General features: G+C 37.2%; 1 protein-coding gene and 1 long non-coding RNA gene across 3 annotated transcripts in view; one reads left to right on the forward strand and one right to left on the reverse strand.

Annotated features, from left to right (window-relative positions):
• The window catches only part of LOC120608189 (uncharacterized), a 15514-nt gene extending 503 nt beyond the window's left edge, over positions 1-15011 (forward strand). The window contains exons 2-5 of one of the 2 annotated variants that reach the window (XR_005654322.1): positions 141-170; positions 10592-10708; positions 11864-11976; positions 14843-15011. This is a non-coding gene — a long non-coding RNA (uncharacterized LOC120608189). Of the gene's footprint in view, positions 1-98; positions 171-10591; positions 10709-11863; positions 11977-14842 lie in introns of those variants that run through there. The other variant, XR_005654321.1, reaches the window with a different exon arrangement.
• The window catches only part of ANKRD55 (ankyrin repeat domain 55), a 78101-nt gene continuing 57572 nt past the window's right edge, over positions 6804-27332 (reverse strand). Inside the window, 5 exon segments of the mRNA XM_039869963.1 lie at positions 6804-7353; positions 9324-9416; positions 16756-17414; positions 20225-20392; positions 25982-26166. Coding sequence (XP_039725897.1) covers positions 7232-7353; positions 9324-9416; positions 16756-17414; positions 20225-20392; positions 25982-26166 — 1227 coding nt within the window. The 3' untranslated portion in view covers positions 6804-7231.

Here is a 27332-nt window from a genome sequence, read left to right on the forward strand (position 1 = left end):
CTTCCTTCCTTCCTTCCTTCTTTCCTTCCTTCCTTCTTTTCCTCTCTCTCTCTTTTTTTTTTGCCTAACTGGTAAAGTTACCGCTCTATTTAACCAGTCCAGATTTCCTTATACTCTGACCTTTCGTCAACTACAAAAAGACTAGCTTTGTGCTTCAGGATCTTGAAAAGGTACAATATTAATATTCTGTCTAAAGTCTTTTAAATTTATTTTTATTTTTAGGCTCTGAGACTCTGTAACTTAGAATGGAAGAATAAAGGAAACAATTTTGAGATTTAATATTTGGTTTTATTAAGAAATAACTTTTTGGCTTCAAATCACAAAAAAATAAAGAGCCAAAACAAAGGGTACATAGTTTAAATAATGACTTTTCTCTAATAAATATAGGAAAATCCTTATCATTTAACCTCATATAAATTTCCTTTATACTATATATGTTCTTTTTCCTACAGCATGTACAACAGTGCAAGCAATCAATAAATGTTGAAATTGTAAATGAATGCATAAATGCATTTCTATTGTCTGCTGCTGATCCAGAACAAACTAAGGCAAGGACAGAGAGCAAGTGCCAGATCTTGACATTAGAACTGAATACCTAAGAGTCCTTCCTGTCTATATGAGTTATGTCTGAGTTCTTGGGTCACATGGTTTAAACTAACTGTTCTTAGCAACAAATAGTGATTGCTTATGCAACTAACTGAGTAATTCGAACCCATATATATCTATTCCTGCACACACACAAAATCCATACTTTACCTAGTAGATCTACTATAAATAGAATGTGGCTTGTAAATATAAGTAGAACCCTTGTTTATCTCCTTGATTCTGGGAAAAATGGCCTAAGGAAAGGAACTGGCACATTCATTTTGTGACTTTTACCCTTTACCATGGGTTAGTGTTTATTTCTTAGCTCTCAGGGCAGTTAAGGGGGAACACGTACATTTTCTGAGTGTTATAGGGTGCGGGGGCAGTAACAAGATTAGACATGAAGTCACAGAGAGTGCTGCTTACATTAAGACCAGGCTATCTACCTTAAACAGAAAAAGTGACTAAATTGAGTTGTGAGCTACTAATAGGTTCCCAAGGTTATGGGGAGAAAAAAATGTTTACCCATTAATATTCATTAAAGTATGATTTGGCTCATGATAAGCTTTGAGGGGAAATCCCATTCTGGGTACAGTGGTGACTCATGCATGCATATGTTATATGGGTTTGATTGCCCTTGGATTAAATTATATTCCATGAAATATAATTTAATACAGTAAAATCTAGGCATGTCATGATTACTTTTGAGACAGGCATGAGTCCTGTTCTCCAGCATTGGTGTTGTCAAAGGGATAGCTTTAAAAATATTATTTAAATTATATTGCATGATTTCCAAAAAAAAGTCCCATCCAACATTATGCTGGTAAACCAGATCTCAAATAAGAGAAAGCCTTGATTTGCAGTGTTTGCCAATTTCCATGGTGTAAATATTCACCCCATGGCCATTTTTAAGTTACAAATGGTTGAACAACCAGTTCACAAAATTCTGAGTATTATATTTAACAGTCAATTCTTGTGAGCTGGTAAGAGGTGGCTCCAGCACATCTATGGAAGAAAAATCTTATTTACTTTATAAGCTTTTACTAGAATAACGCAAAGGGCTTATGGAAGTTTAACTCTTTGTCCTGTGCTGATAGAATGTGGCAAAGAGGAGGTGGTGCTGTAAAAGAGACATGCTTGCTAAACTCACTACTAGGAGATCTAATGTACTAGATCTCAGGAACCGAAGGTTCGGGAGAGGGGAGATTCCTTAGCTCTTTTCAATTCATTTTTCTTTTGTATTTGTACTCACTCCCCTGCCCCACTGAAGTCACTTGTTCAAAGAACACTGGGATAGTTATCTTAGAGTGAGCTACTTAGACACATGAGAACATAGCCTTGGTTTTTAGATTTTCTCAAATTTTAAGGCTTGCTTGACTTTGTCATATAGGTCTGAGAAAACTCCTTCTAGGTATATATCATAATGCCGATTGGCTTCACTTTCTGTTTATTGTTATTCTCTTACATACTTTCAGAAACTTTACTCTTCTCCTCTTGCTCAGCAGTTTGAGTAAGTTATACTTTTAAATACAGTTAGTATTTGGCTCAATAACGATGTACCTGAAATCCATTTTTAAGCCCATTTTTGAACTTGATGAAGGAGCATAATACTTATAGCTCTCTGTTTCATTGATGCATAAGATTCAATTAAATAGAACTCTTGAGCCCTGGTGAGGTGAAGAGGTTATAGTTGGTATCTCCTAGGACATCTGTGAACAGTGTTAAGTGTTAGTCAAGGGAAATGGTGTTCATCTTTTGAGAATGAGGCCAGGCCTTGGTTTGTTCATTGAAGAACAATTCTTTGGGCTCTAAGATGTGGTCTTGCTTCCTCATAACCTATTTTTTTTTTTACTATCAGTTTCTAAATAGCCAGTAAATATAATTGGTTTCTCTTTAGAAGCTTTTTTGGGAGTACTTTTATATGTCACTTGAGTATAAAAGGTGGAGATAATTTCCTTCATTCATTCCTTAATGTCACTCACTCCATGGTGCTAGTGGAGTTTCGCCTTCAGTGCACCAAAGATATTGTTGGTGTTCAACTGTATCTGGGCTCAGTTCTTGGATTCACTGCCCATGTGGGACCAACTACAGTTTCTTCCACACTCCATCTCACCTTCTCATTTTACAGCTGATCCACATCTCCAAATCTCCAAAATGTCAGTTTCTTATTATGAAAGTCAACAAATTAGAGTCTACCTTATCTTCCTAATGGAACTGGCAGTCATTTTTCTGCTCTCAGTTTTTCTAGTCTGTGGACCATTTAGCAAATGCAAGGTAATTTACCATTCATCACTAATAAAATTTTTACTAGGGATTTAATAATTAACAAGTTCTTTCCTGTTTTTCACATATTAGTGTGAAAACTACTTTTGTCTTTCTTGTGACAACTGTGCTAATATAACACGATGACTAGAAACTCTTTAGCTTTTCATACAATTTATTCATTGACTTCTCAGATTTGGCTTCTGAGGATTTTGGAACTCATTCGGCCCAAAAGACAAAGATTGGGTTAAAACAGAAGTCAGAATGGGAAAACATTTGCTTTAAAAAACAGTTTTGATAGAGTCTATAGTTTGTTGAGAGTCTTCATCAACCAGTATTAACATTTCTATGTCAATGTCTAGGAAATATGTGTTCTGAAAAAATTTCCGGATTTTAAAATGTCTTCCCCACTCCTCCGCCAAAAAAAAAGCAATCAGAGGGTCTAGTTACTATATGTGAGAGCCACTATCATGTTCCTTGATTAATTTAGTTTTGGGCTTGAGTGTTACATTTCATGCTAAGGTCAAACATGTTTAATCTTGATTACCTAATTTAAGCCTATAGTGGATTTCAGAAGGTTGTTTTCAAAACCACCTTTAAAATGCCAGGATGCACCTTGCTTAGAGATTTGCATCAGTGCGTTTCAATGAGTAGGGGCAAAAGCAAAACCAATGGTCATGTTTGTCATTCTGGGAGGTACTATATTTCTAATCAGCTACTTGGTAGGGTTTTCTAAAATCATATTATGTATTGATCTGTGCTCTAATAGAATTGGAAGGGATAATAAGCTGGAGTCACAGAAATCCATTTATATTGGCTTACTTCAAGGAAGACAAGAGCATTGGAGCTGAGTGTTTACTGGTAGAAATAACACCCGTGTTAAACCAGGTGACTACTGAAGGGACCTAAGAACAATGGGGGAAGGGGGCTAATTTCAAGCAACTCTTAACTGATTTAGCACAGATTACTGGATTGGTGGGCTCTTTCCACAAATATTAACAGTAGCTCTACTTTGTCTGTACATAGACTAAATAAATAAAGTGAGAAAAGAGGCTTTGCTAAAGATATACCACATCTATGAAATTTCTGGAAAAGGAAAATGACGATTAGGGATTATGTATGTGGACTATAACAGGGGTCTCCAACCTCTAGTCCACAGACTGGTATAGGTCTGTGGCCTGTTAGGAAAAAGGCCTCACAACAGGAGGTGAGCAGTGAGCCAGTGAAGCTTCATCTGTATTTTCAGCTGCTCTCCAGTACTAGCATCACCACCTCAGCTCCACCTCAGATTATCAGGCATTACATTCTCATAGGAGCACTGGTCCCCGGTGCCACAAAGGTTGGGGACCACTGGACCATGGGACTAGAGAGACTTTATTGCTAACTCTTGCTCTGCCATTTTTTAGCTGTGTGACTTTGGCCACATTACTTAACTTCTCTCTTTGCCTTGGATTCCTTATATATACTTAGGGCATATAGGTTGATGTAATGATCCAAATGAAATAATATATGCAAAGTTATAATTTTTATGAGCATAAATAAACTTTCCTTAGCAATGAAAGGAAATATAAGTGGTAAAACAAGAAAAAAATCATTTTAGAAGAAAAAAATTTTAAATTTGGGCACTAATTGGTAAATATCTAAAAAAAAAAAAAAATCTGATTTGGTCAGTGAAATATTGGCTGAGAAAGAATCTACCTCAAACAAGTAATTTTACCCATTGGCCAAAGGACAGTTGCTCTATTTAAAGAGGTGATAGTGGGCAGCATAGTACTTCTTCACAGCTAACAAAAGATTCTTAAATCAACTTGAGTAGAAAGGCCCAACATTAGATTCTATGTGTGTGTATATATATATACATATGTTCAAGTGTTCAGGATGGTGCCTTGTTTTATAGCTATATACAGATCTTTCCTTCCTTCCCTCCCTCCCTCCCTCCCAGCCTGAGTGCGTTCTTTCTTTCTTTCTTTCTTTCTTTCTTTCTTTCTTTCTTTCTTTCTTTTCTTTTCTTTCTTTCTTTCTTTTCTTTCTTTCTTTCTTTCTTTCTTTCTTTCTTTCTTTCTTTCTTTCTCTCTCTCTCTCTCTCTCTCTTTCCTTCCTTCCTTCCTTCCTTCCTTCCTTCCTTCCTTCCCCTTCCTTCCATTCCTTCCTTCCTTCCTTCCCTTCCTTCCTTCCTTCCTTCCTTTCTCTCTTTTCTCTCTTTCTCCCTTTCTCTCTTTTCTCTTTCTTTCTTTCTCTCTCTTTCTTTTCCTTTCTTTCTTTCTTCTTTCAACATAACTCTTCTTTCTTTCTTTCTTTCTTTCTTTCTTTCTTTCTTTCTTTCTTTCTTTCTTTCCTTCTTTTCTTTCTTTCTTTCTTTCTTTCTTTCTTTCTTTCTTTCTTTCTTTCTTTCTTTCTCTCTCTCTCTCTCTCTCTCTCTCTCTCTCTCTCTCTCTCTCTCTTTCTTTCTTTCTTTTCTTTTCTTTCTTTCAACTACGTTGACCTCTTTGCTATTCACTTGGTAGCGGGCATGCCAGTATACTTAAATAATCACTTAAAGCCTGAACTTTGGTTAGTGTGGTAATCTTTTTGATAAGACATGTATAGTCCAATGCTCCTTCCTGACACATAGAAGGATTGCATTTCTCTACCCCCTTTGAAGTTAGGTGTGACTATATTACTTGATCTGGCAAATGAAATGTGAGAGGGAGCGATGAGACTCACCTCCCATTTCCTGTGTTTTGATCACCAAGGAAGTGCATGTTGAAGTAGAAACTACATCAGCCAACTCTGCCACCTGGTGTGAGATATGTGTTGTGAATGAGGAAAAAAAAAACGTGTTAGCTAATGAGATATTAGGGTTTTTTTATTATCGAAGCAGAGGTGAGCCTATCCTGACTAATCCAGGCAGTGTAGAGCAACCTACTCATGGGTGGACATGGATTCCATAGCCTAACTGATACTTACTGAACAGCCTAACTGATACTTACAAAGAATAATTCTGCAAAGATAAAAGCAGCCCACAAACAAAACAAAACAGAATAGAAAACCCTTCAGAATCTATCCTGAGAGTTCTTTCATTAGCACCAGGGTTTGCCATCCCACTAGCTACTGTCTATCTTGGGAAGCTGAGCCATAGGCTCTCTCTTTCATAATCCCTGATTCAGACAACTATCATTGTCCAAAGGAGATTGTACACTAGTACCTCTTTTATTATCACTTCCTACATCTCTCTGCCTTGCTAACTTTCTACCTCCCTACTTTCTTCTCTTCCTTCTTTTCTGAAAAAATATTAAATGATTGACTGCCTACTATATGCTAAGCACTGTACAAATTTCTAGAAGTATAAAGCCAAAGACTGTGATTTGGCCTTAGAGGAGCTTCTACTGAGTAAATGGCACAGTGTAACCTCTTTGCACAAACAATATTAATATAAAATGGTAAATATTATATTTGAGATATTTACAGAATGACATTCAGGCTAAAAAATAACATGGAGTGACTATGCTCTTTTATGGCTGAGCCTTGAATGTGAAATCAATCGAAACAGCACACGAACATCTTTGTAAGGAGATCTGCAGTTAGTAGTAGTCTTTCAAACTTTGCTAAGTCATAAGTCTGGGAATGTCTCGAGTGGGCAGAGACCATTATTTTGAAACAGAAAAAAGAATGATTAAATACATAGGAATTTGAGGAATGTGTGAGAAATGCCTTTTCCATTCTGTTGGGCCAGGATGTAGACCTTTCCAACTTACATGATCTTCTCACTATTGGAACAATCAATCATATCTGAAAATGACAATATGTGGAAATAATCAGATAACAAGGAAGATACAGAAACACTGTCCAGCAATTTGGGCTATAGCCAGGAACTAATAATGTTAGAAAATACTATGTAGAAGACTGTACATTTAAAAGCCATACACTGTGACTAAAAAATTTACTACTTTAATTTTAATTAAGTTTCATCAGTCCAAGGTAAGTAAAATTATAATAAATGTGAAGAAAAGTTTGGAATGTGTTTTTTGTTTTTATTTACCAAAGCATACTTTTTTTAAAAAAACAAAATCATTCAGAAAAAATAATCATCTCACATGCCACAAAGCAAACCAAACATAGCTAAGTTTCCCTGTTGATAACAAATTTTGACTTCTTTTTTGGCATGTAGAGGTCACAGAAACTCACAGAATTACAACATATGCACAATCAAAGATTCTAAGTGCTTATTTGGGAAATGTCTTTATTTGGAATATAGAATTTTGAGTTATAAAACTGTGAATGGCTTATAGAATGAAATTTACTAAATTAGTCTCTGTTCTTACAAACTAGAGTAATTTCGTCCTTTGACAGCTGATTATATATATATAAATATATATAATCTATATTTTTAGTCAATGACCCACAGTTAATTTTTATCATTGGTAGGATTCGCAGAGTTTTCACTCTCTTCAGCAGGTATGTTGTGTCCCCGTTGGCTTGGAATAGCAGGAAGCACTCGGTTTGTTCGTAGAGGTTCTCCAGATAGAACTGGGTGAAAGAATGAGAGACTTTTAAGATTTGCTTTTCTCAGTCTCATGAGGAATGGTGGTAGGAAAATTGTGTTATTTCTTTAGGAGTGAAGGCATTTCTAAGAAGCTTGTCTTGGTGAGAGCTAGACTGCAGGCGAAAGCTGTGTGTGTGTGTGTGTATATATATATATATATATATATTCATATCCACATTCATATATATGTATTCAGACTTACCATATGTAGTCAGGGATGTCAAATATGCACAAATACCAGTCAGGGCCAAGTTTGATCAAAGCATGATCAAGCTGTGCGTGCCTGGCAGAGCTTTCTGTTCCTTGGGTGGAGTAACTGTTCAGATGGCCAAGTCAGCACAAGGCTCTAAACAAACCCCAAGACATTTGTTGCTGTGCTTTTATGCAAACCTCAAAAGGTTCTCGCTTTTCTTTTAGGAAGAGCACTGTGTACCTTTCCATTTCTTTTTCATAGAGCTAAAGTTGATCAAAGATGTTTATTTTCCCTTTTCTACTTAAATTTAATTGTAAAAAGCAAAGCTCCTGGGCTCTACCAAAGAAAATTTCTTCTGTTAGGCTTCTTCAAGTCCCACCAGGATTTAAGGCTGAACAACTCTTTTCTTAATTAGATGTCTTTGTTTAGACATCTTAGACAAGGTTTCTGCTAAAAGACAAGATCAGGCTTGAATTTCATTCAATGATTGAATTCATACCATCCCAAACTCTCATTTTACATAAATCAGTAAGGACAGAGGAACTGATATGCTAAGGAAGAGACCATCGTTTCTGCTACCAACTCTTTGTATAACTAGGACATAGCTCTCCACCTCTTCCTTTCCTTAACTGCAAAAAGATAGGATTGTATTAAGACCCCCCTACACCTCTCCCATTGTTTTTATCAGAAAAGACATATTGGGCATTTACTCTGTGCAAACAGTTGTCAGGTGTTTTACATACCTTAACTCATTTAATCCTATAATAGAATCAGGTTGGCAAGGCTGCTATAGGTTAAGTGAGGAAACTGAAGTACAGAAAAGTTAAGGAAAACAGTGAGGGCAACTCCTAAATCATTTAACCTCTGCAATTAGGAAGATGCGGAGAGTATGTATGTGTGTGTGAGCGTACGTGCATGTATGCCTGTGCATGTTATAGCCAGGCGGATGGTCTAGGATAGGAAGAAAAGGAAGTGCATTAGAATCCAGGAAGTATGGCTTGTTTCGTGAGGCAGTGGGCTCAATAATCTGTAGTTTTGTTCCTGGCTCTGTTATTTACTAAGCAATGTTGAGCAGGTCATGTAACTTCTCTGAAGTCAGTTTTCTTATCTGCACAATGGGAATAGTAATGGAACCTGCCTCAGAGTACAGAAATGAGGATATACAAACTCAGAATTTCTGGGTGTGGGGCCTGGAATCTACTTCACAACAAGCGCCCCAGGTAATACTTTGAAACACTCAAAACTTAAGATCACTGGCTGGATAGAATATGTTTTACATTGTGAGAAATTTTTCTATAAAATATTAACAAAGAAATCAATAATGCCAAAAATAATACTGTTGAACAGCATCTACTTGATTATTCCATTCTGCTTAGGAATGCATAGCCCGTGAATTAAAAGGTGACAGACATTTCTATGTGTCTATCATAGTAAGGAAACCAATGTAGAGAGACCAGTCTTAAGAGAATTTTTAAAGTACCTTCTTAAACACATCAAATAATACATAGCAAAATAAGCTCTGTTATAGTTTTTATAGTCTAAACATAAAAATTCCTTAAGGGAAGGGGTGTTGTTGTTTTAAACAAGCATTAACAAGTTGAATGTATCTTTAAAGACTGTCTCTATTCCATTTTCCTATAACTTAGAAGTTTTGGTACCTAATTTTCACTTGGAAAATGAAAGTAAACTGAAATAACATTTAGTTGTGTCTGGACATGTTAACACTTGCAAAGGAAGCTGAGGAAGATTCATAATACTTACATTTTTGGTCTGGTAGGGGAGCTAGGTTGTTCCTGGTAAAAGGAAGATCCCTGATTTTGGGTCTATTTGGGGAGAGATGCTGAAAATTTTGTCCTGTGGAAAAACATACTTGCATCAATCATTTAAGACTCAGCCAAGTACAGATTATAAAATCTAACGGATAAGAAAATCATAAAAGTTGTTAGAGATTGCTAAATTTAAGATACTAACAACAACAAAATAATAATAGTTATACTTTATTGAATTTCTATTATATGCCAGTCACTGTTTAAATGAAAGGAAAAAGTATCAAAAATCATTTCTTGAATGGACTAGTTTAAAATTTTATAAACAAGCACAATTGGCCACCTACTCTATAAAACTTGAAAGTTTGAAAAATAAAATAGGATATAACATCACATATTCATCCAGTCTGTAATAAATGAGTGGGTGATGAGTACAATATATTCTTCTAGAGCAGTGTTTCTCAATCCTGGCTGTGCATAGGAATTATCTGAGGAGTTAAAAAAATATACTGCTGCCTTAGCCAAACCCCAGATCAATTAAATGAGAATCTCTGGGGCAGGGATACGCATTTGATGTTTATCAGCTCTCAAGTGATTCCAGTGTGCAGCTAGGTCTGAGAATCACTGACCTAGAAGGTGGAAACTAGGTGAAAGTCCTTAGGAGATCATTATTATGTAATTTAGACTATAAGCAGTGCTGTGCTGGAGCCATGCGTAACAGTTCTTGGGAGCCAACGATTAAATTTTCAGGAATTTTGTGAGCTGGTTGACATCTCACTGGTAGCTTGACATTGGCCATGGTGAAAGTATTTATACCATAGAAACCAGCAAACACTGATTTTTTTTTTTCTCCAGGAGGGCCAGTTGTTAACATGTATCAACACACTACTAATTACAAGAGATAGATGTTCCAAACATCTGAAAATAGAAAGGAATACACAAGTTATTTAAGTCCATTAAAAAGGTTGACCAAGTGGTGTAATGAATAGGAATTGGGGCTCTGAGATCAGACAAAATCAGGCTCAATTCCCAGCTTGTCCAATTTAAACCTCAGTTTCCTCATATAAAATGGTGAAAATAGTATCTGTCTTTTTTAGTTGACATAAAGATTAAATAGGGTAACGAATGTAAAGTATTTAGCTTACAGGGTTAACACTCAATCAGCATTAGCAATTACTACAATTTTAGTCTATGAAGTGTTTAACATGATCTCCTGGACAGCGGGAGTGTTTAACATGATCATTTGATCTTTTTTCCTACTAGGAACCAGAGTCACATCAGCAATGCTCACAAGGTTTGAGTCTTCTGTTCAGGCAAAGTGGTCCTTACAATGAGGGTGGGGAAAAGAACATTGGCCATAATCTACCATTCATGTTTGAGGTGAGTCCAAATATAGATGTATATATACGGCAGCCACCTGAACAGTGTCATTTGATGAAGATGGAACAAAATTTCCAGTCTCTCATTATATTTTTATTCCTTTGGACTCTTAAGGTCAAATAACTTTATAAGTCATTATTTAAAAAGAAAACCTTCCTGACTAGAATTACAGTAAAACCTGTATCAGCTCATACATTATTTATCCATGAACATTTGAGCAGAAATTTGTAAAACCAAGTAACAAGATAATGATAATTATAGATAATGTTTATTAAGCACTTACTATTGTTAGGGACTGGGCTAAATGCTATAAGCATAATCTCATGTAATCCTAACAGTCACCTTCCCTTGTGAGATAGATATTATTATCATCCTTATTTTACAAATCAGGACACCATAGCTGGGAGGAATTCTCAGAAGTGCTCAAGGTCACTTAAAGGAAGTGATAGAGCCTGGGCTCCACCTTAGGTCTCTCTGACCCTAAAATTCATGTTATCCTTCCTTTCTAGGAGCCGAATCAGTATTGATAGGATGAGATAAGTGGACAGAGAGGGCTGTGGCAGTGATTTGGGAGGTGGAAACAGAGTTAAACTTTGTTGTACACTGGCATTTGGCTCCATTTTGAAGTACAGGATGGACCTGTGCACAGCCTAAAGCTCTCTTATCTGTGCTACAGGCACCTTCGGGGAGTGTTCAGCCTGTGGGCACAGGATCGAGGAACACTGTCCTAGAATAAAAAGGCAGGCAATGTTTCCACAGTTAAATGAAGGAACCAGAAGTGAATGAAGGATTAATAATAATTAAAACAAGCAAATCAATTCAGCACTCATCTATTGCATGCTCACTGTATTCCCGAGTCTAGAGTACAAAGAGAAGACAAGGTGCCCAGGAGGGGCTTACCGTGTATGTTTGAAGAAAGACACGTAAACTTGTATTTTTAAAGCCTGTGAGTCCTATGAGGGCATCACAGAGGAAAGGAGGGTCCAGGGAGGTCGAGGTGTCTTGAATCCCATAGACCTCACTTGAATGTCAGCTCCGCCACTTTCCAGCTAGTGCTAGCTCTGTGACCTTAGTCAGGTGGCTAACTTCTCCATGCCTCAAGGTCTTCATCTCTAGAATGTAGATAAAAACTCCTCCCCCGTTTTGTTGTTGAAGGGGAAGTATGAAGTTCACTGCCCCAGAGGAGGCTCAACGAGGTGAAGTTTTATGATGAATAATAAGCAAGGATCACAATTCCTACTGAGGTCAGGGTGACTTCCACATAGAAGGTGAGTTTTGAGCTGGTTCTTAAAAGATTATAGCAGTCTGTCAAGCACACAGCCAGTAGAAGGTAAAAATAACATGGGCAAAGATATCCTAGAGTGAAAAACTATGGGGGGTTGTTAAGGAACTGAGAGATATTCAAGGAACTGCTCAAAGGGATATGGAAAGAGGATTAGAGATGAGAGGTGCTGAAGCTGAGAATGAGAGATGAAGAGGCCACACTATGCTGGGAGGATTATATATGCTAGCTAAGGAATCTGCCTCTGTCCTGGAGACATGTAAATTCTCTGGTGGGTTTAAAGAGAGGGGTCACAGGATCAGACATACAACAGGGAGGAGAGTGCATTGTTGCTGGGGTAGTCTAGAAAATTCTGGAGGAGGAAGTTCTCTCTTGAGGGAGAAAGGAAAGGAGCACGTCCTTACTTTCCTTGTGATGGCTTGTAAATAACCAGGCTAGTAGCAAACACCATAGAGATTTCTGTTCCATTTTCTCTAAAAGCTGCTCGCAATGAATTAAGCCGATGTGCTCTAAATTCCCTCATTAGGATAAGTGCCTCCTCCCCCAACTCTCTCCATCTAGCCCACTGACAGGTCTCAATAAATGTTAAGCAATAATCATTACAGCTAAATGTTCAGGGTTGCTGATGCAAGCATAGGATATTGGCTTCCAGGAATTCGAACAGCAGCAACTGCTAGCCCATATTATTTCTACTAAACCCAGGGCGGAAAAGGAGAAAATCCGAAGTTATATCCAAGTTCAAGCCAGTGGAGCAGTGGTATGATTTATAGTATCGAATTGCCTTACCACACTAGGCTTTCACATCAAATATGGGAGCTCAGTGTATAAATCCACTGAGTTTCAACCCGCTTAGACTAACAACTTAAACCACTTAAGTGAACCCTCCCAACTGTAGTCCAGGAGCCTCAGTAGTTCTAAAAACGACATTTCAAATTGGGTTAGAAATGTCCACAAAAATAAAATGTACAGGCACAAATTTTTTTTTTTTTTTAGTTCGGGGAAGGACAATATAATTTCTAAGACAATAATTGGTAAGCATATTAACAAACTGGACTTGAGATTTAAAGAAATACTTTGTCGAGGTGATACATACCTATTTAGGATATCTGGGTTCAAATTCTAAATATGTCACTAATTAGTTGTAAGACTTTGAGCAAATTGTTTAAGTTTTCTAAGCCATGTTAATTGCAGCTGGAGAAGGCCTAATGAAACAAAATGGTCCCAGCCTTCAATCTGGAGGGTAAGGAAACTGTGGCCCAGAGAGATGGCTTGTCTTGCTTTATTGATCAGGGTCAATCAGGAAAATAGAGACCTCTCTAGATCTTTGAAACAGAGAGAATTTCATACAAAAAATGGTTATGCTGGTGATGGGAAAGTTGAGACACCAAACAGCACAGGGTAGAAGGACATTCCAGAGACTGGCCACAGCAGAAAGATGCACCTGCCTCCAGGGATAAGGCAAAGAGGGATAAGGCAAAGAGAAGGTATTACCAAGGCCCAGGAAATAGTGGTTGTCAGAACCACAGAGTGAGGGGCTATGGAGAGGGAATTGGGGGAAGATAGAGCCACTGTTGGAGATTCCACAGGAATCAGAGGGACGTTGAGTAGAACTACATGGTTTTCCTCTTTCTCTTGCTCTTACTGTTCCACCATTGCCTCCCAGTACTTGGCCAAAAGTATCTGGAAGCAGCTGGCAAGGGAGCCTGGGAAATGTAGTTCCCTGAGATACAGAGTAGAGCAGGAGGGAGAAGACTAGATCTGAGAGCCAATAGGCAGTTAACTAGCACACTTTCTTAAATTTCATCATCTTTGAAATAAAAGTCATGTCTAGATAGCCTCTAAGACATATTGCTTAACATAGGTCCAGGTGCATAGTTAAAAAATACGAAATGTGTGTGTAATATGGTAATAGGTTCAAGTCACTGCTCTTAAGTATTTTACATGTATCAACTAATTTAATGTTAACAGCAACCCACAACCCTGTGAGTTAGGTATTTTCTCTCATTTTTTTCAGATGGGGAAACAAAGGCTTAGAGAAATTAAGTAACAACAAGTTGCAGAGCCAGAATTTGAACCCAGACAGTGTGGCTTTAGAACTCCTCTCTTAACCACTGGAGTATACCGCCTCTTGATAAACTAGGATGATAGACACTTAATAACCATTTAATGAATAGGGTTCTTTCATTAAAAAAAAAAAACCCTATGATCTTGTATCTAAACATGAGAAGAAAATCAGTTTAAAGTCAGTTACACAAATATTTTAGCAAATCCATATCCCTTAAAGCTCATTTATAGGCTGCATATTCTTGGGAAATTTATCTTAATCATGACTCAGTTGCCTAGGATATTCCTAATTATTATTAGCGCTCAAAAACATTGATTGAAAAAATAAATGCTTCGATATAGGCGCAGCTAGTAATTCAAGATTCTCTTGGAAAATTGTCCTTCTTATTTTCTGCTATTTTGCCACCCCCGGACTTTTCAAGTTACTTCACTGGAAAAGTGAAGCGAATCCTCAAACCAAGTTTTTTGAATTTCTTTTTATTTCAAATAATATTAAAAGTTTTAGATGGCACATATGACAGAATCTATTAGTTCTCTATCTAATACCTATCCTCACTTCTCTTTTAGAAACAAAAATCCAATTTTGGAGGGATAGCCATGTGCCCAGCTAAAAGACTATAATTTCTAGTCTCCCTTGCAGATAGGTGTGACCATGTGAATAAAGATCTGACTAATGAGACAACAGCAGATATGTGGGACTTAAGGGAAGATGACCACTTAATGGGAGCTGATTCAGCTGGGGGCACATCCATTTTATCCCCTCTCTTTACTTCCTTCTGCTCCATCAGCTATTGTGGACTGTGAAATGATCTGAAGGATGGAAGCCATGTGATGAGCTGTGGAGCACACATATGGAAGAAGCCTGGGTCTCTGGTGATCAAGGAGCCATTGAACACCTGGGAACTACCTACTTTAGACATCTTTCATATGAGAGCAATAAAACTCTATGTTGTTTAAGCCACTGTTACTTTGGGTCTCTGTTTATTGGGTCTCAGGCAGCTGAACTCAATAAAAACTAATATGGCTGTCTTAGGGACAGAAAAAGAACAAGACTTCCAAAAATTTAGAAAGATTTCCAAAGGAGAAAATATTAGCTAGGACGTGACCAACTTCAGAGAGCAGGCTGGGTTGAAGCCCTGGAGGCCACTAAGAGTCAAAAGATGGCAGACTTTCTAGAACAAAAGCAAAAACATTACCCATGCCACCAGCCTAATGCCTCAGTGCTTTGTGGAGGAAGCAAAATCTTGAGTGGAGTTTTTCTCAAATACCAGGAGAAAGCTTTCATGTACTTACCATATTTACCCTGTGCTTAAATATATATAAACATGTATGAGAGGAGCCATACTCTGCTCCACAGGCTTTAGACACCAGGCAGATGCACGGAAAGCCAGACTCATGCTGCGTATTTAGGAATAGGAAATTATAGTCCTCATTTCCAAAGAAATATGGCCCTCCTCCACTTCTCTAAAGAAAACCAGCACATAGCCTTCTTGGTCTTTCATTCTCCTACTTTTGATGGAAACATGGGTTCAAGAAATATATCATTTCCCCCTTAACCTTACTATAAGAAAGACAACAACAGAAACTCATTGAAAAAGAACTGACACTTCATGGAGACATACTAGAAAGTAGTGTAGGCTAGGTTGAGCTGTGGTTCAGCAATGTCCAAGTGGTACCGAAGGGGAGAGGGGTTATTCAGATCCAGCCAATTATTCTTAAGTGAGAATTTGGGTTCAGTCTTGTCAGATTTTTCAATTTCTCAAGAGAAGCCAGAATTTTAGATTTTTATGTAAAACATAATGATTTTTAAACATTAGCAATCAATTCACTTGAAAATAGAACTAGATATGGTGGTAATAAAACAATTTTGGAAGCCGTTTTGTAGACTCTGCTTTAGAGCAATGGTTCCCAGTCTCCAGAGTGCACCAGAATCATTTAAAAAATATAAAAATAAAATTTTTAGCGTGGTATATTTATTCAGAAAGGAGGAAATATACATATATATATATTTGCTTGTATGTGTATAAATTCTTTAGTGTGATACATTTATTTAGAAGGGTGATATATACATATTTAATGTATATAAATATATATATGTGTACAAAATATCTCTGGAAGAATAAACAAAAAATTAAGAACATTGGTAGCTTTGGGGGTACTGAGGGGTGCTAAGTAACTGAGGTTAGAGGCCAGAGGGAGAATTGCCATGTGACCCTTTGGTATGTGTGGAGCCTTGAACCATAAAAGTGTGAATGCATTTCTTTTCTACATGTATACATGCAAGGCATTACCATCTTCCCTCTTCCCTCACTAAGATTTTGGTTCAGTAGGTCTGGAATGAGAATTGAATACCTCATTTAAAAACAATCACGCAAAAAAACAAATCAACCTCTCACAGGTAATTTTGCTAAACACCCCTGGTTAAGAATCCTAGCTAGTGGAAATAGTAATATTCCTGTTCTAATATGCCAGTCACCACATATATTTGCTGGGAAGATTTGCTGGGAACATGCTTTTATTTACAATTGCCTGGAAGTCTTGAATCTAGTGAATTCAAGGAAAAACATGTCCCTAATCACCCAATTTGCTCTGGCCCTGCCCCCTAGGCTACTATCACTCTAGTTCCTTACTCAGAACTATATGAGACATATTTCCTTATAGAGCCTGCCAAGAATGAAGAAGAAGGAAGCCAGGACTTTACCTGATGAAGGATTATGTAGATGAGGAAGATATGGAGGCACAGAGACTTCCTGGTGACTGGATCTGCTGGTGAGCAACCTGTCTAGCAGCTTGTCAGAAGACGTAGTCCAAGCTTTGCAGAACACCTGGCTAGAATCACCTCTCCAGGGGTTATCTAGCAATGCCTGGCTGCCAGTTCTATTAGTCAATAAATCCTGCTCACTCCGGCTTTTCTGAGATGGCTGGGCCAGGTGATGAGTACCAGAGCTCAGGCCAGCATGGGAAATAGCCCCATGGGAGGCCGTCAGGAAGTTATTGCCCAGGGTGATGGGTGGGAGACTCTGCGTTCTGATTGGTGGAAGCCCCTTATATGCCAGAGGCTTCTTTTCCGGCAAGAGGTATTTTGAATTCTCTGAGATCCTCTTTTTAAAGTCAACCATAGCCACCTGATCACCAGGCTGTTCTTGGCAGTTGGTATCCACAGTGCTGTCAAAGGTGGTGATGATGTCATCAACTTCCGAGCTGTTCTCCCCGCTGTGTGCGTCCCTGCTGTGATACTTCTGATAGGCCCTCTGTTCTTCTTTCCTGTTTTTGCAGAAGATTTGATTGAGTGTGCCGAAACGCCCCTCCTTCTTCTGGGGTCTACTGTTCTGGGAAGGAAGGGGTTGTGTAGGCTCTGTTCTATGAGAATATGAAATAACAAGAATAGCATATGAGGATAGAAAGTGCAGACACCACTACTAACCATATGCTCGAGAAGAATGTCTTAGATCCTTCAAAGATACCTCATAGCCCTTTCAAGCCAAAGACAAAGTGCAAGAATTCACAACTCCTTTCTAGAAGTGGTCCTTGCCATGGTCAGTTCTCTGCCCAGTTGGAACATGTCTTAGATTCTTCTTGCTCCCTCACGGGCTATCCTTTCAAAATTTATCCCTAGGTAGTCTGTTTTGAGAGAGGCAGTAGGAGTGTAAGTTTTAAGTCAAAGAGATGAAGGCCAAGGGTTGAGTTGAAGCTTTAACTAGTAGAAGCAGGGTGGAGGTTGCAGAAGTTGAGGGGAGTGTGGTTACAGAGGTTCTCTGAAAAGGATCCCAGGAGATCCCGGCAGAGCTCTGACATTACCCATCTCAGGAAGCCTGCCCATTTTATGCCGTTTGTGTGTTTTTGTTTCCCTATTGAAAAATACTTATTAAAAAAAAGTTACTAAAGGAAACCAAGGAAAGAAGCTTTTGTCTGGGCTTCAGCTGCGTAAGAGGAAGTGTGTATGCCAGAGGCTGGGTGTGGCAGCAGAAGAAAAGCGAGCAGCACCGAATGGGCAGGCGAATTCTAAAGAAAAACAGGTCAGCAGTGTTTGGCTGGCTCTTCTTAGGTGGAGAGTTTCCCCCCACGGCACTATTTTGTTTTTATTCCTTGGAAAATTCTGTGTTTTTCTCTTTTGAGGCCATAAAGGACTTAATGCTCTCTGCGGCATGAGTTAATGATGAAACCTGACTCATGTGCAGACCCTAAAAGCCAGACTGCAACATTACTCTTTAGAGTGAGAAACTGTAATCTATAATTTGAAAAACACCACTTATTTTGGCTGCATATATTGAGTGTTTTTTTTTTCTTACAAGTGACACAGTGCATAATTGAATCTTTATTCCTGTGAATGTTTTGTTATCTTCCTTTTTTAACCTTCCAATAGGCTTTTTGAAATATTGAACACTACTTCTGGACTCCTAACACTAACAAAAAGAACCCCAGGAGATTTCTAACATTTTTTTTTTCAAGTTTCCTTATGTAGAATATGCCCCTGTGCTAATTAATGCTGTTTCAGCATCTTCTACAGTTTATCACTCTTTCTTGTAACAGGTTGTGCTTTAGGCCAGTAGGTCTCAAACTATGGTCCACTGAACTCTGGGGAAGGGATTCTTGACAGTCTTTTAACATAAGGTTAAAACTATATTCATAATAATATCAAGATGTTATTTGTCTTTTTCACTGTGCTTTTTTTTTGTACCAAGGGTGCAATAGAGATAATGGGTGAAACTATGGGCTATTTGGCACAATTGAAGCTTTTGCGCATCACAAAAATTGTCGTTTAACTTAATAATGTCCAGTAAAAGTTATTACTATTATTAAATATTGATCCTTTGATATATATTTTTTGACAAAATAGAAAGTACTCATAAACAATTCTACTATATACTAAAGTATGATAGTTGTCTTGAGGTAAAGCACTCGTAGAATTGAGTTGCCAACTAAATTAGACACTTTTTTTGCATGGCACATAATTTTTATGACTTATAGACTTATGGTTATTCAGAGTGAGATATTTGCAGAAATTTTCTCAAAAATGAACAAAGTGAGTCTGTCCTTTCAATATACATGACAATAATTGTTGCCAATGATAAGAGTCTAGATTTCAAGCAAAAATTAGAATTTTGGAAAACTTGAATCCACATTGTAAGCTTGACAGCTTCCTGATACATAAAGGCTTTTAAGACAAGATCAGTGATGATATTAACAAATGTGAGTTTTTGATATCGTATAATGAAATGTGTCATTTGAAAGATATTCATTCGGTCATTTTCCAAAGGACCGAAGCAAGATGTTATATAATCATTCATGGTAGAAGACTCATTAAAGTGCAGGATAGACTAATGGATTTGAATGTAACAGAGGAGAAAAAGTTCACTAATATGGCGACAGAGTCCACATTGCAACTAACCTTTAGGAAACTACTGCTCATCAAGTTTTAGTATAATATCAAAGGAAAAGTGTCCATAATTATCTAAAAAGGTTATTGAAATATCTAATTGTCCAACTACACATTTATGTGAGGCCAGATTATTTTCATACACTTAATCCAATGTATTCCAACAGATTGAATGTAGAAGCAGAAGTGCGAATCCAGCCGTATTCTATAAACTTCTGTTAAGATACCAAAGAGGTTTGCAAAACAATGTAAAACAATGATATACTTCTCATTACAATTTTTTTTGTAAGAATAGGTTATTTCGACTAAAAATATTGTATTTATGTTAACATGAAAATGTAAAGAGTTTATTATTACTTTAAATTGAATAACTAAATATTTTATTAAAAATTTGTTTTAATATCTAATGCCATAAACATCGACAAATGTAACATATAAACAAAAGCTCTTTCGGGTCCTCCATAATTTTTGAAAGTATAAAAGTATCATGAAAATAAGTAGTTTAATAACTGCTGATTTAGGCAAGAAGATTAAAATAACATGGCATAAAGGGAAGAGGAAAGGGAAAAAAAGGAAAGAAGAGATTAAAGTTCAGTGAATGTTAGGCTGACAGATTCAGGCTTACTACTATCATTTTGCTCCGCTGAGTTGAAAACATGTTGCTATATTTAGATAATGACAAATGTCATTATTAAGTTATTGCTGGTTTTGCACATTGGCAATCAAAAAAATTTCATCCAATTTTTTATATCTTTGAGAGGAAATAAAAATGAATGCCTCCTGCTGCGCTCACCTGCTCTCTTGGGAGAGGAGTTTAACACAGGCCACATGGCCGCAGTACAGGGCGTAGGCCAGGGGCGTACTCTCGTTGATGTCTCGGAGGTTGCTGTCCATCCCCAACTCTAGCAGCGACTGCACACATTCTGCCTTCCCTGCAGCTGCAGCCCAGTGCAAAGGTGTCCTGGGGGACCACATGGGAACAACACAAGTGTGAATGGTGTAGGTTGCTTAGCCAGCAACAGCTCCAGCTTAAACTCAGATGGCGGCAGGAAAAAAATCGTTGCTTTTTTAATGCAGAAATAGTATGTATTAAATGGGGATTCAGGATGATTGTATACACGTGTAGGAACCTCTCCTCCAGCTCTAAGTATTCCCTGGCCTTCTGCCTTCTCTGCCCTTTCAGAGAATTGTTCATACTCTGACCTACTATCTCCTAGAAGAGGAGATAGTAGGTCAGAGTATGAACAATTTTAAGGCTCTTTATACATAGTGCCAAACTGCCTTCCGAGAAGATTAACTCAGCTTATTCTCCTACCAGCTGTGTCCTGACTCCTTTCCTAATATTGAGTATTATCAGCATCTTAAAAAATGTTTTTTTGGCATTTATGTTTCTTCACTGAAATGGCTCCAAGCCCTTTGCCAAGTTTTCTATTAGATTATTAGTTTTTCTACCAATTTATATGGGCTTTTTACATATTAAATGTATCAGTCTTTTATGGATTATACTTATGCAAACATTTTCTGTAATTTGTTACTTGACTTTTTAGTTTTTAGTGATTTTCCATTAAAAAATTTTAAAAGTACCCATATTTAATTGCTCCTTTTTTTTTTGATTTTATGCTTGGAAAGTTCTTCATCAGCCCAAAGGTAAGCAAATAGTCATCAGTATTTAAACCTTTGTTAAATTGTAAAACCAATATTTTCTTAAGAAATTTTTTTTAAAAAGCAAGAGACTGCGAGAAAATATTTGCAAATCACATATCTGACAAAGGGCTTATATTCAGGCTACATAAAATCTTTCCAAACTGAAGAAAATACACAAGCCATTTTAAAAATTAGCAAAAGATCAGAACAGACACATTATCAAAGAAAATGTATGAATAATAAATAAGCACTTGAAAAGATGCTCAACAACATCTGTCATTACGGAAATGCAAATTAAAACCACAGTGAGATACCACCACATAATTATTAAAATGGCTAAAATTAAAAAAGAAGACAACGAAAATTGCCATTTGCAACAACATGGATAGACCTAGAGGGTATTATGCTGAGTAGGGTAGGCCAGACAGAGAAAAACAAATGCTATATGATTTCACTTACATGTGGAATCTAAAGAACAAAATTAAGAAACAAACAAAACAGAAACAAACTCATAGATACAGAAGACATTTTGATGGCTGCCAGATGGAAAGAGGGTTAAGGGGTAGGTGAAAAAGGGGACTGGATTCAGAAGTACAATTTGGTATTTACAAAATAGTCATGGGGATGTAAAGTATAGCATAAGGAATATAGTCAATAATATTGTAACAACTACGTATGGTGTCAGATGGGTACTAGATTTATTGGAATGATCACTTCATAAGTTATCTAAATGTCTAATCACTATGTTGTACAGCGGAAACTAATATTGTATGTCAATTGTAATTGAAAAATAAAAAATTATTAGAAAAATTTAAAAAGTTATTCTTGGTTAAAAAAATAAGGAAGAAAGAAAGAAAAACAAAAACAAAAACAAAAAAACTCTGGCAAAACCAAGTGCTGGTGAAGGTATGGAGCAACTAGAACTTTGATACATTACCGGTGGGAATGCAAAATGGAACAGCCTCTCTAGAAAACAATTTGTCAGTTCCTTCTATAGTTAAACATATATTTACTGCATGAGCAAGCGATCTTGCTTTTAGATATTCAGTTAGAGAAATGAAAACTTATGTTCACACAAAAACTTGTACATGAATGTTTATAGCTCCATTATTCATAATTGCCCCAAACTGGAAACAACCTAATGTCCTTTCACAGGTGAATGGATAAACAAACTGTGGTTCATCTATACAATGGAATACTTCTCAAAAATAAAAAAGAACAGCCTACTCCTACTTAGAACAACATAAATGAATCTCAAATGCAGTCTGCTAAGTAAAATAAGTTAATCTCAAAAAATTACAGACTGCATATTTCCATTTACATGGCATTCTAGAAAGGCAAAACTATAGAGAAGAGAATAAGTCAGTTTCCAGAGCTTAGAGATGGGAGAGGGTTTGATTACAAAAGGACAACCTAAGTTGAAATTGAAATCGATGTAATTGTTTTGAATCTTGTTTGTGATGGTTACATGAATCTATGCACGTGTTAAAACTCATATAACTATACACCAAAAACATAAATTTTACTGAATGTAAATTTTTTTTAAAAAACAATATTTTCTTCTAGACTTATTGCATTAAAAAAAACTGCACATGTGTTTGTGCATTTTGGTATGTGTACTGCGATGTGGAGCCAATCTGACTGTCTTTCCAATAGCATAGCCAACTTTCTCAGCACCATTTATTAATATGGGGGGATCCTGACCTATATACATGTTATGCTACCCTTCCTCTTTCCCCCATTTAAGAAGATGGTTGATGTGCTCAACTTCAGGGGAAGGATATAGCAGGATGGAATTAGTGTCTTTCTATTTCCTAAACCAAGCTCAGAACTGAGAGAAGATTTGGAGCAAAACAGTTCCCCAATAGTGAAAAGAGCTCTCCCTCAGTTGTCAAGGCAGATGTGACAAGAGGCTGATAAGAGAATAAAGGACCGCTGGACCCAAGAGCAAAGGGGACCAGAACCCTGCTTTCTGGGCATAGCTGCAGGGAAGTAGGAAGTAGGGGTGTCTAGGCAATGGGATCATAGGAGGTTAAGGAGGGGTACAGGTCAAGATAACATTTCTATAATTGGAGTTTCCATGGAAGAGAATGGCTATTCTTCCTGTCAGTCACTCTGGGAAGGGACTAATCTTAGAGAAGGAAAGGAGAGCATGGAAGACCTCTCCTTGGCCTTATGTTGGGGCCTGAACCTTCGGTAGAAGGGCACTCTTGGGAGAACCAAGGGGTCTCTCACACATGGAGGCTGCCTGGGAGCTGGATAGAATAGAGCTCAGTTGGGGTTATCTGTGAAGGAGCTTGGGCTTTAGTATTTAGAGAGTAGCCATGTCCACAGTATATGCAGAGTTCTCATTACAGATTGTGTCCTCTGTCAATCAAACATCCTCTTGCTCCTGTTATGCTATAAGCAGCAATTTGAGAACCCTTAATAGGACCATATATTTTTTTTTCAATATAGTGATGAATCACCTTGCTTCTTTGAATATGTGGCAAGTATGATTTATTCCATTCTACATGAGCGAGGTCTCTAGACAGTATTTATTATGAAACGAGATGAGGCATCAGCCAGATTACACCCTTCTGTTTAGAAAATACGTTGCCAGTAAATTCAGTAGATGGAGGGTTGGACATCAGTCTAGCCAGGCTTACTAACATGTCACAGCTTACTTTGGAGCATTGTGAAATAATCCTTTATGACAATGATGGACTGCTTTAATTCTTCCAACCACTAACATGAAAGAAGAGGTCCAGAAGAGTGAAGGTGTACGTGTGCGGGGGGAGGTGCGGGGGGACTTAAATTAGTCTGCAGAGAAGCAAGGAGAGCATATAGATAACATCTAACTAATATACATAGAATCTTTGTGAGCAATCTGTAGTATTCAATTTCAGGTTAGCTAAGCTATAGTTCCTTTCTTACCTCTAAGCTTCAGGATAGTCCAGTAAACACAGACTGGTTTCAGCTATCACGGTGAGGAATAGAAAGTCAGGGTTCATGATTCAGAAGAAATTCATCAGAGATGAGCAGTGGGCTGATGAGGCGGCCTCTGAATGGCAGGAGATGATGGGTACAAGAATGCAGTACTGGTTGAGGTATCGGTAGCCAAAGGATGATTTATGGAACATATAAACATTCCCTAGAGAATTCCCAGAAATGCATAGGGAGGAGAACTTGATAAAAGACTGTCTTTCCTAAAGATAAATGAGTTGAGTATTAAAGGAAAGTGTGATCTCAGAGACTGATGAAATGTAGGCATTTAAGCTATATAAGCTACTTCTGGGTTATTTATGTGTTCCGTGCCATCAACCTTAGACTAGTACCACCATGTTTTAAATATTATAGATTTATGATATATTTTAATATCTATTTTCTCTCATCCTCTTTTTTTTTTTTAAATCATTGCCTTATTTTCCTCTCTTTCCTCAAAAACTTTCTCTCCACTAGTAAAGAGAAGAAGGAAGGGGAAGTCACGAATACTGCCAATGCTTAAAGCTCTAAAACCTAAAAGTATTTTGAAAAATTCTACTACTAACACAAGCTTGCAGTTTCAATGTGAAGACAGAGCTGCACAATGCAGAAAATGTGAAACAAAACAGAGGGCAGGATATGATCAGTGCTCCAAACAGGCCAATTAAGCTTCGGAGCAGAAACTAGACTTGTCTTCAGATTTTACTTAGTTTTGAACTCTCATAGAACCTTATCTTTTGCAATTTTTTTTCTCTCCTTGGTTTTATTTCTTCCCTGAGGCCTGGGGAACTGGAGTTTCTTTGCTCAGTGTGTGATAATATAAAATGGGAAATATTCTATTCAGAGTCAGTTCTAAAAGTAATTCAAAGTAGGCAAACTTTTCTCCTGCTCTCCTTAAATGTGTTCCTTTCTTCTCTTTTTGGATTGTTTACCCTGCCCCCTCCTCACCCTCTCCTCACCCCCTCCACCCCCATGTAAGTGAAGTCCTTGTACTTTTTTACCTGCTCAGGATCAACATCTGCTCTTAGGAAAATGTCTGCTTTCAATGATTTATACTTCACTTTTAATTAAAGTCATCATGTCAACCATCTCCACCTTCTGAGATTTATATGGAACTAAAGAAATTTTTTCCCAGGTTATCAGGGAGTAGGGATGTTTCTTGTGGTATCTAAAATTAGGATTAGTAAGTGGCTCATTTTGCATTTCAATAAAAGGGTAAAAAGCCATATATAATATGTAAACTTGATACTTATTTTCAACAGTCTTGTTTGTTGTTATATTATTCTATTTCCATTAGACTCAATGTCTAACCAAAACAAAGGTTAGATAAACATTGAAACTGAAAATCTCTAATAGTTGCTTATGGATTAAGGGTACTGTATGGTGAAAAGCTCTATGTTTGGAAGACAAGGATACAAGTCTTCATTAACCCTGAGTTAAGTCTCTTCACTTTCTGGACACAGCTTCCTTTTCTATGCCAATATCTCTTTACTATCTGAATGTCTGAAAAAAAAAATCCTAATAAGGTCACATCTAGTTCCAAATACAGAGCCTCTATTATCTTCTTGCCTGAATAACAAAACCTGTTGATTTTATGACACAGTTCAGGAATGAAGAAAAAAATAAAACATACTGTTCAGAACAAAAAGTGCATATAGCAGGAAGCTGATATACAGAAAGCCTTCTGAGAACACTCAGGACGTTTAGCAAAAAGTGGAAAATCTGACAATACTGTATAGTCACAGTGTTTCTCTTCATAACAATGATTTTTCCTGCCCTGACTAAAATAGAGCAGCTTTTATTATCACAAGCACATGTGTAAATATTACTGGCAATAAAGATATAGTCATATGGGATAACTCCTTTAACATGTTCTTTATGCCGCGATTAACATTTGGAGAAGATGAGTAGCTACCAACACTTTCTGAGTTGCTATGGATACCTGTCGTCCACATCCAGAGCCTGCAGGTTACACTCAGGGACTCTTGCCAGTTCTGTAATAATGTCACTGAAACCTGCTGCTGCGGCGATGTGCACACATGTCTTTCCACTCTCATCATCATAGTTGATAATGGTCGGACCCTGGTGATGGCTCAGAATGATGGAACACAGAATTCTATTTCCACTCTGGAAAGTAGAGTCAAAGAAAGCTCATTATGTATAATCCAGTGCTCTTCTCTGTCTATGCATGTAAAGATAAAAACACAAAGTAAGAAAATCCCATACGGAAAAAAGGAAAAGGCAAAGGGAAAAAAGAAAAATACATTTTATCAAATTCTCCCACAAATTTCCACTGTCGCAAGTCACTGCAGAGTTTTGTCTCTCATAAGAGCTAAATTGTCTTCCATAATTGCAAACCAAATAGGACTTAAATTAAATACAAGTATAATTGACTGACATCAGAGCTAGCAGGATGTTTGGACCACCTAGACAACAACTTGCTCGTTAAATCTATTTGTTTTGTTTCCCAGCTTGTCTAGAGGTTGTCCACTGAGGAACTGGCAGAATTAATTTTAATGTTAACAAAATGACTATGAGTACTGAGTAGTGGCATAATGATGAACAAAATAATTCAGTATTGGTCACATTGCTATAAACTGGATGAAATTTAATCACCAAAACTCTTTTGTGAAAGGAAGTGGGTCATAATCAAGTAGCTAATAAATAAAGAAATAACCAAGTATGGGAAGGAAAGCACTTTGGGTAACCATCTAAACTAGTCCATCTTTCTGTACAGGTCTATAATAATCTTCTTATCTTATATTTAAAGGGAGGCTATTCTACACTCTTTTTAGTAACCTGTCCCAGCTTTCAAAGCCACCAGCTTTTCCTTGAAAGTGTCCTACATCTCCTCAGTTTGAATGAATAAGTAAATGCTATGTATATTACTGCTGTTGAATACCATTCGTTGGACTAAAAAGTCAAAAAACACTGGGTAAGCATTTGCAATTTTAGATAATAAATCTTCAATGCCAATAAAAGAAATTCTAGTTTTATATTACACAAAAGAAAATCTTATCTTTCAGATTTCTCCTGATATCTGTGGAAAGATTATAAAACAATCCATATAATTCATTAGCATTTCTATTTTCTCAATGAATCCATAGGGAGATTCTATAACTCCATGCACAACATCTTATGGGTAGCCTGAAGGTTCCTAGGAGGCATGATGAGCAGGTTAAGGGAATGGGGAAGACCTTGTAGTTTAGGGAGCCAGGAGGGCCAGGCTCAGGGCAAGAAGAAAGAGTTAAAATTTCAAAAAGGTACTATTCTGTTATACTCCAAATGCTGTT

The sequence above is a fragment of the Pteropus medius genome, unplaced genomic scaffold, assembly GCF_902729225.1.
Source record: "Pteropus medius unplaced genomic scaffold, Ma_sr-lr_union100, whole genome shotgun sequence".
In the NCBI taxonomy this organism is placed as follows: domain Eukaryota; kingdom Metazoa; phylum Chordata; class Mammalia; order Chiroptera; family Pteropodidae; genus Pteropus; species Pteropus medius.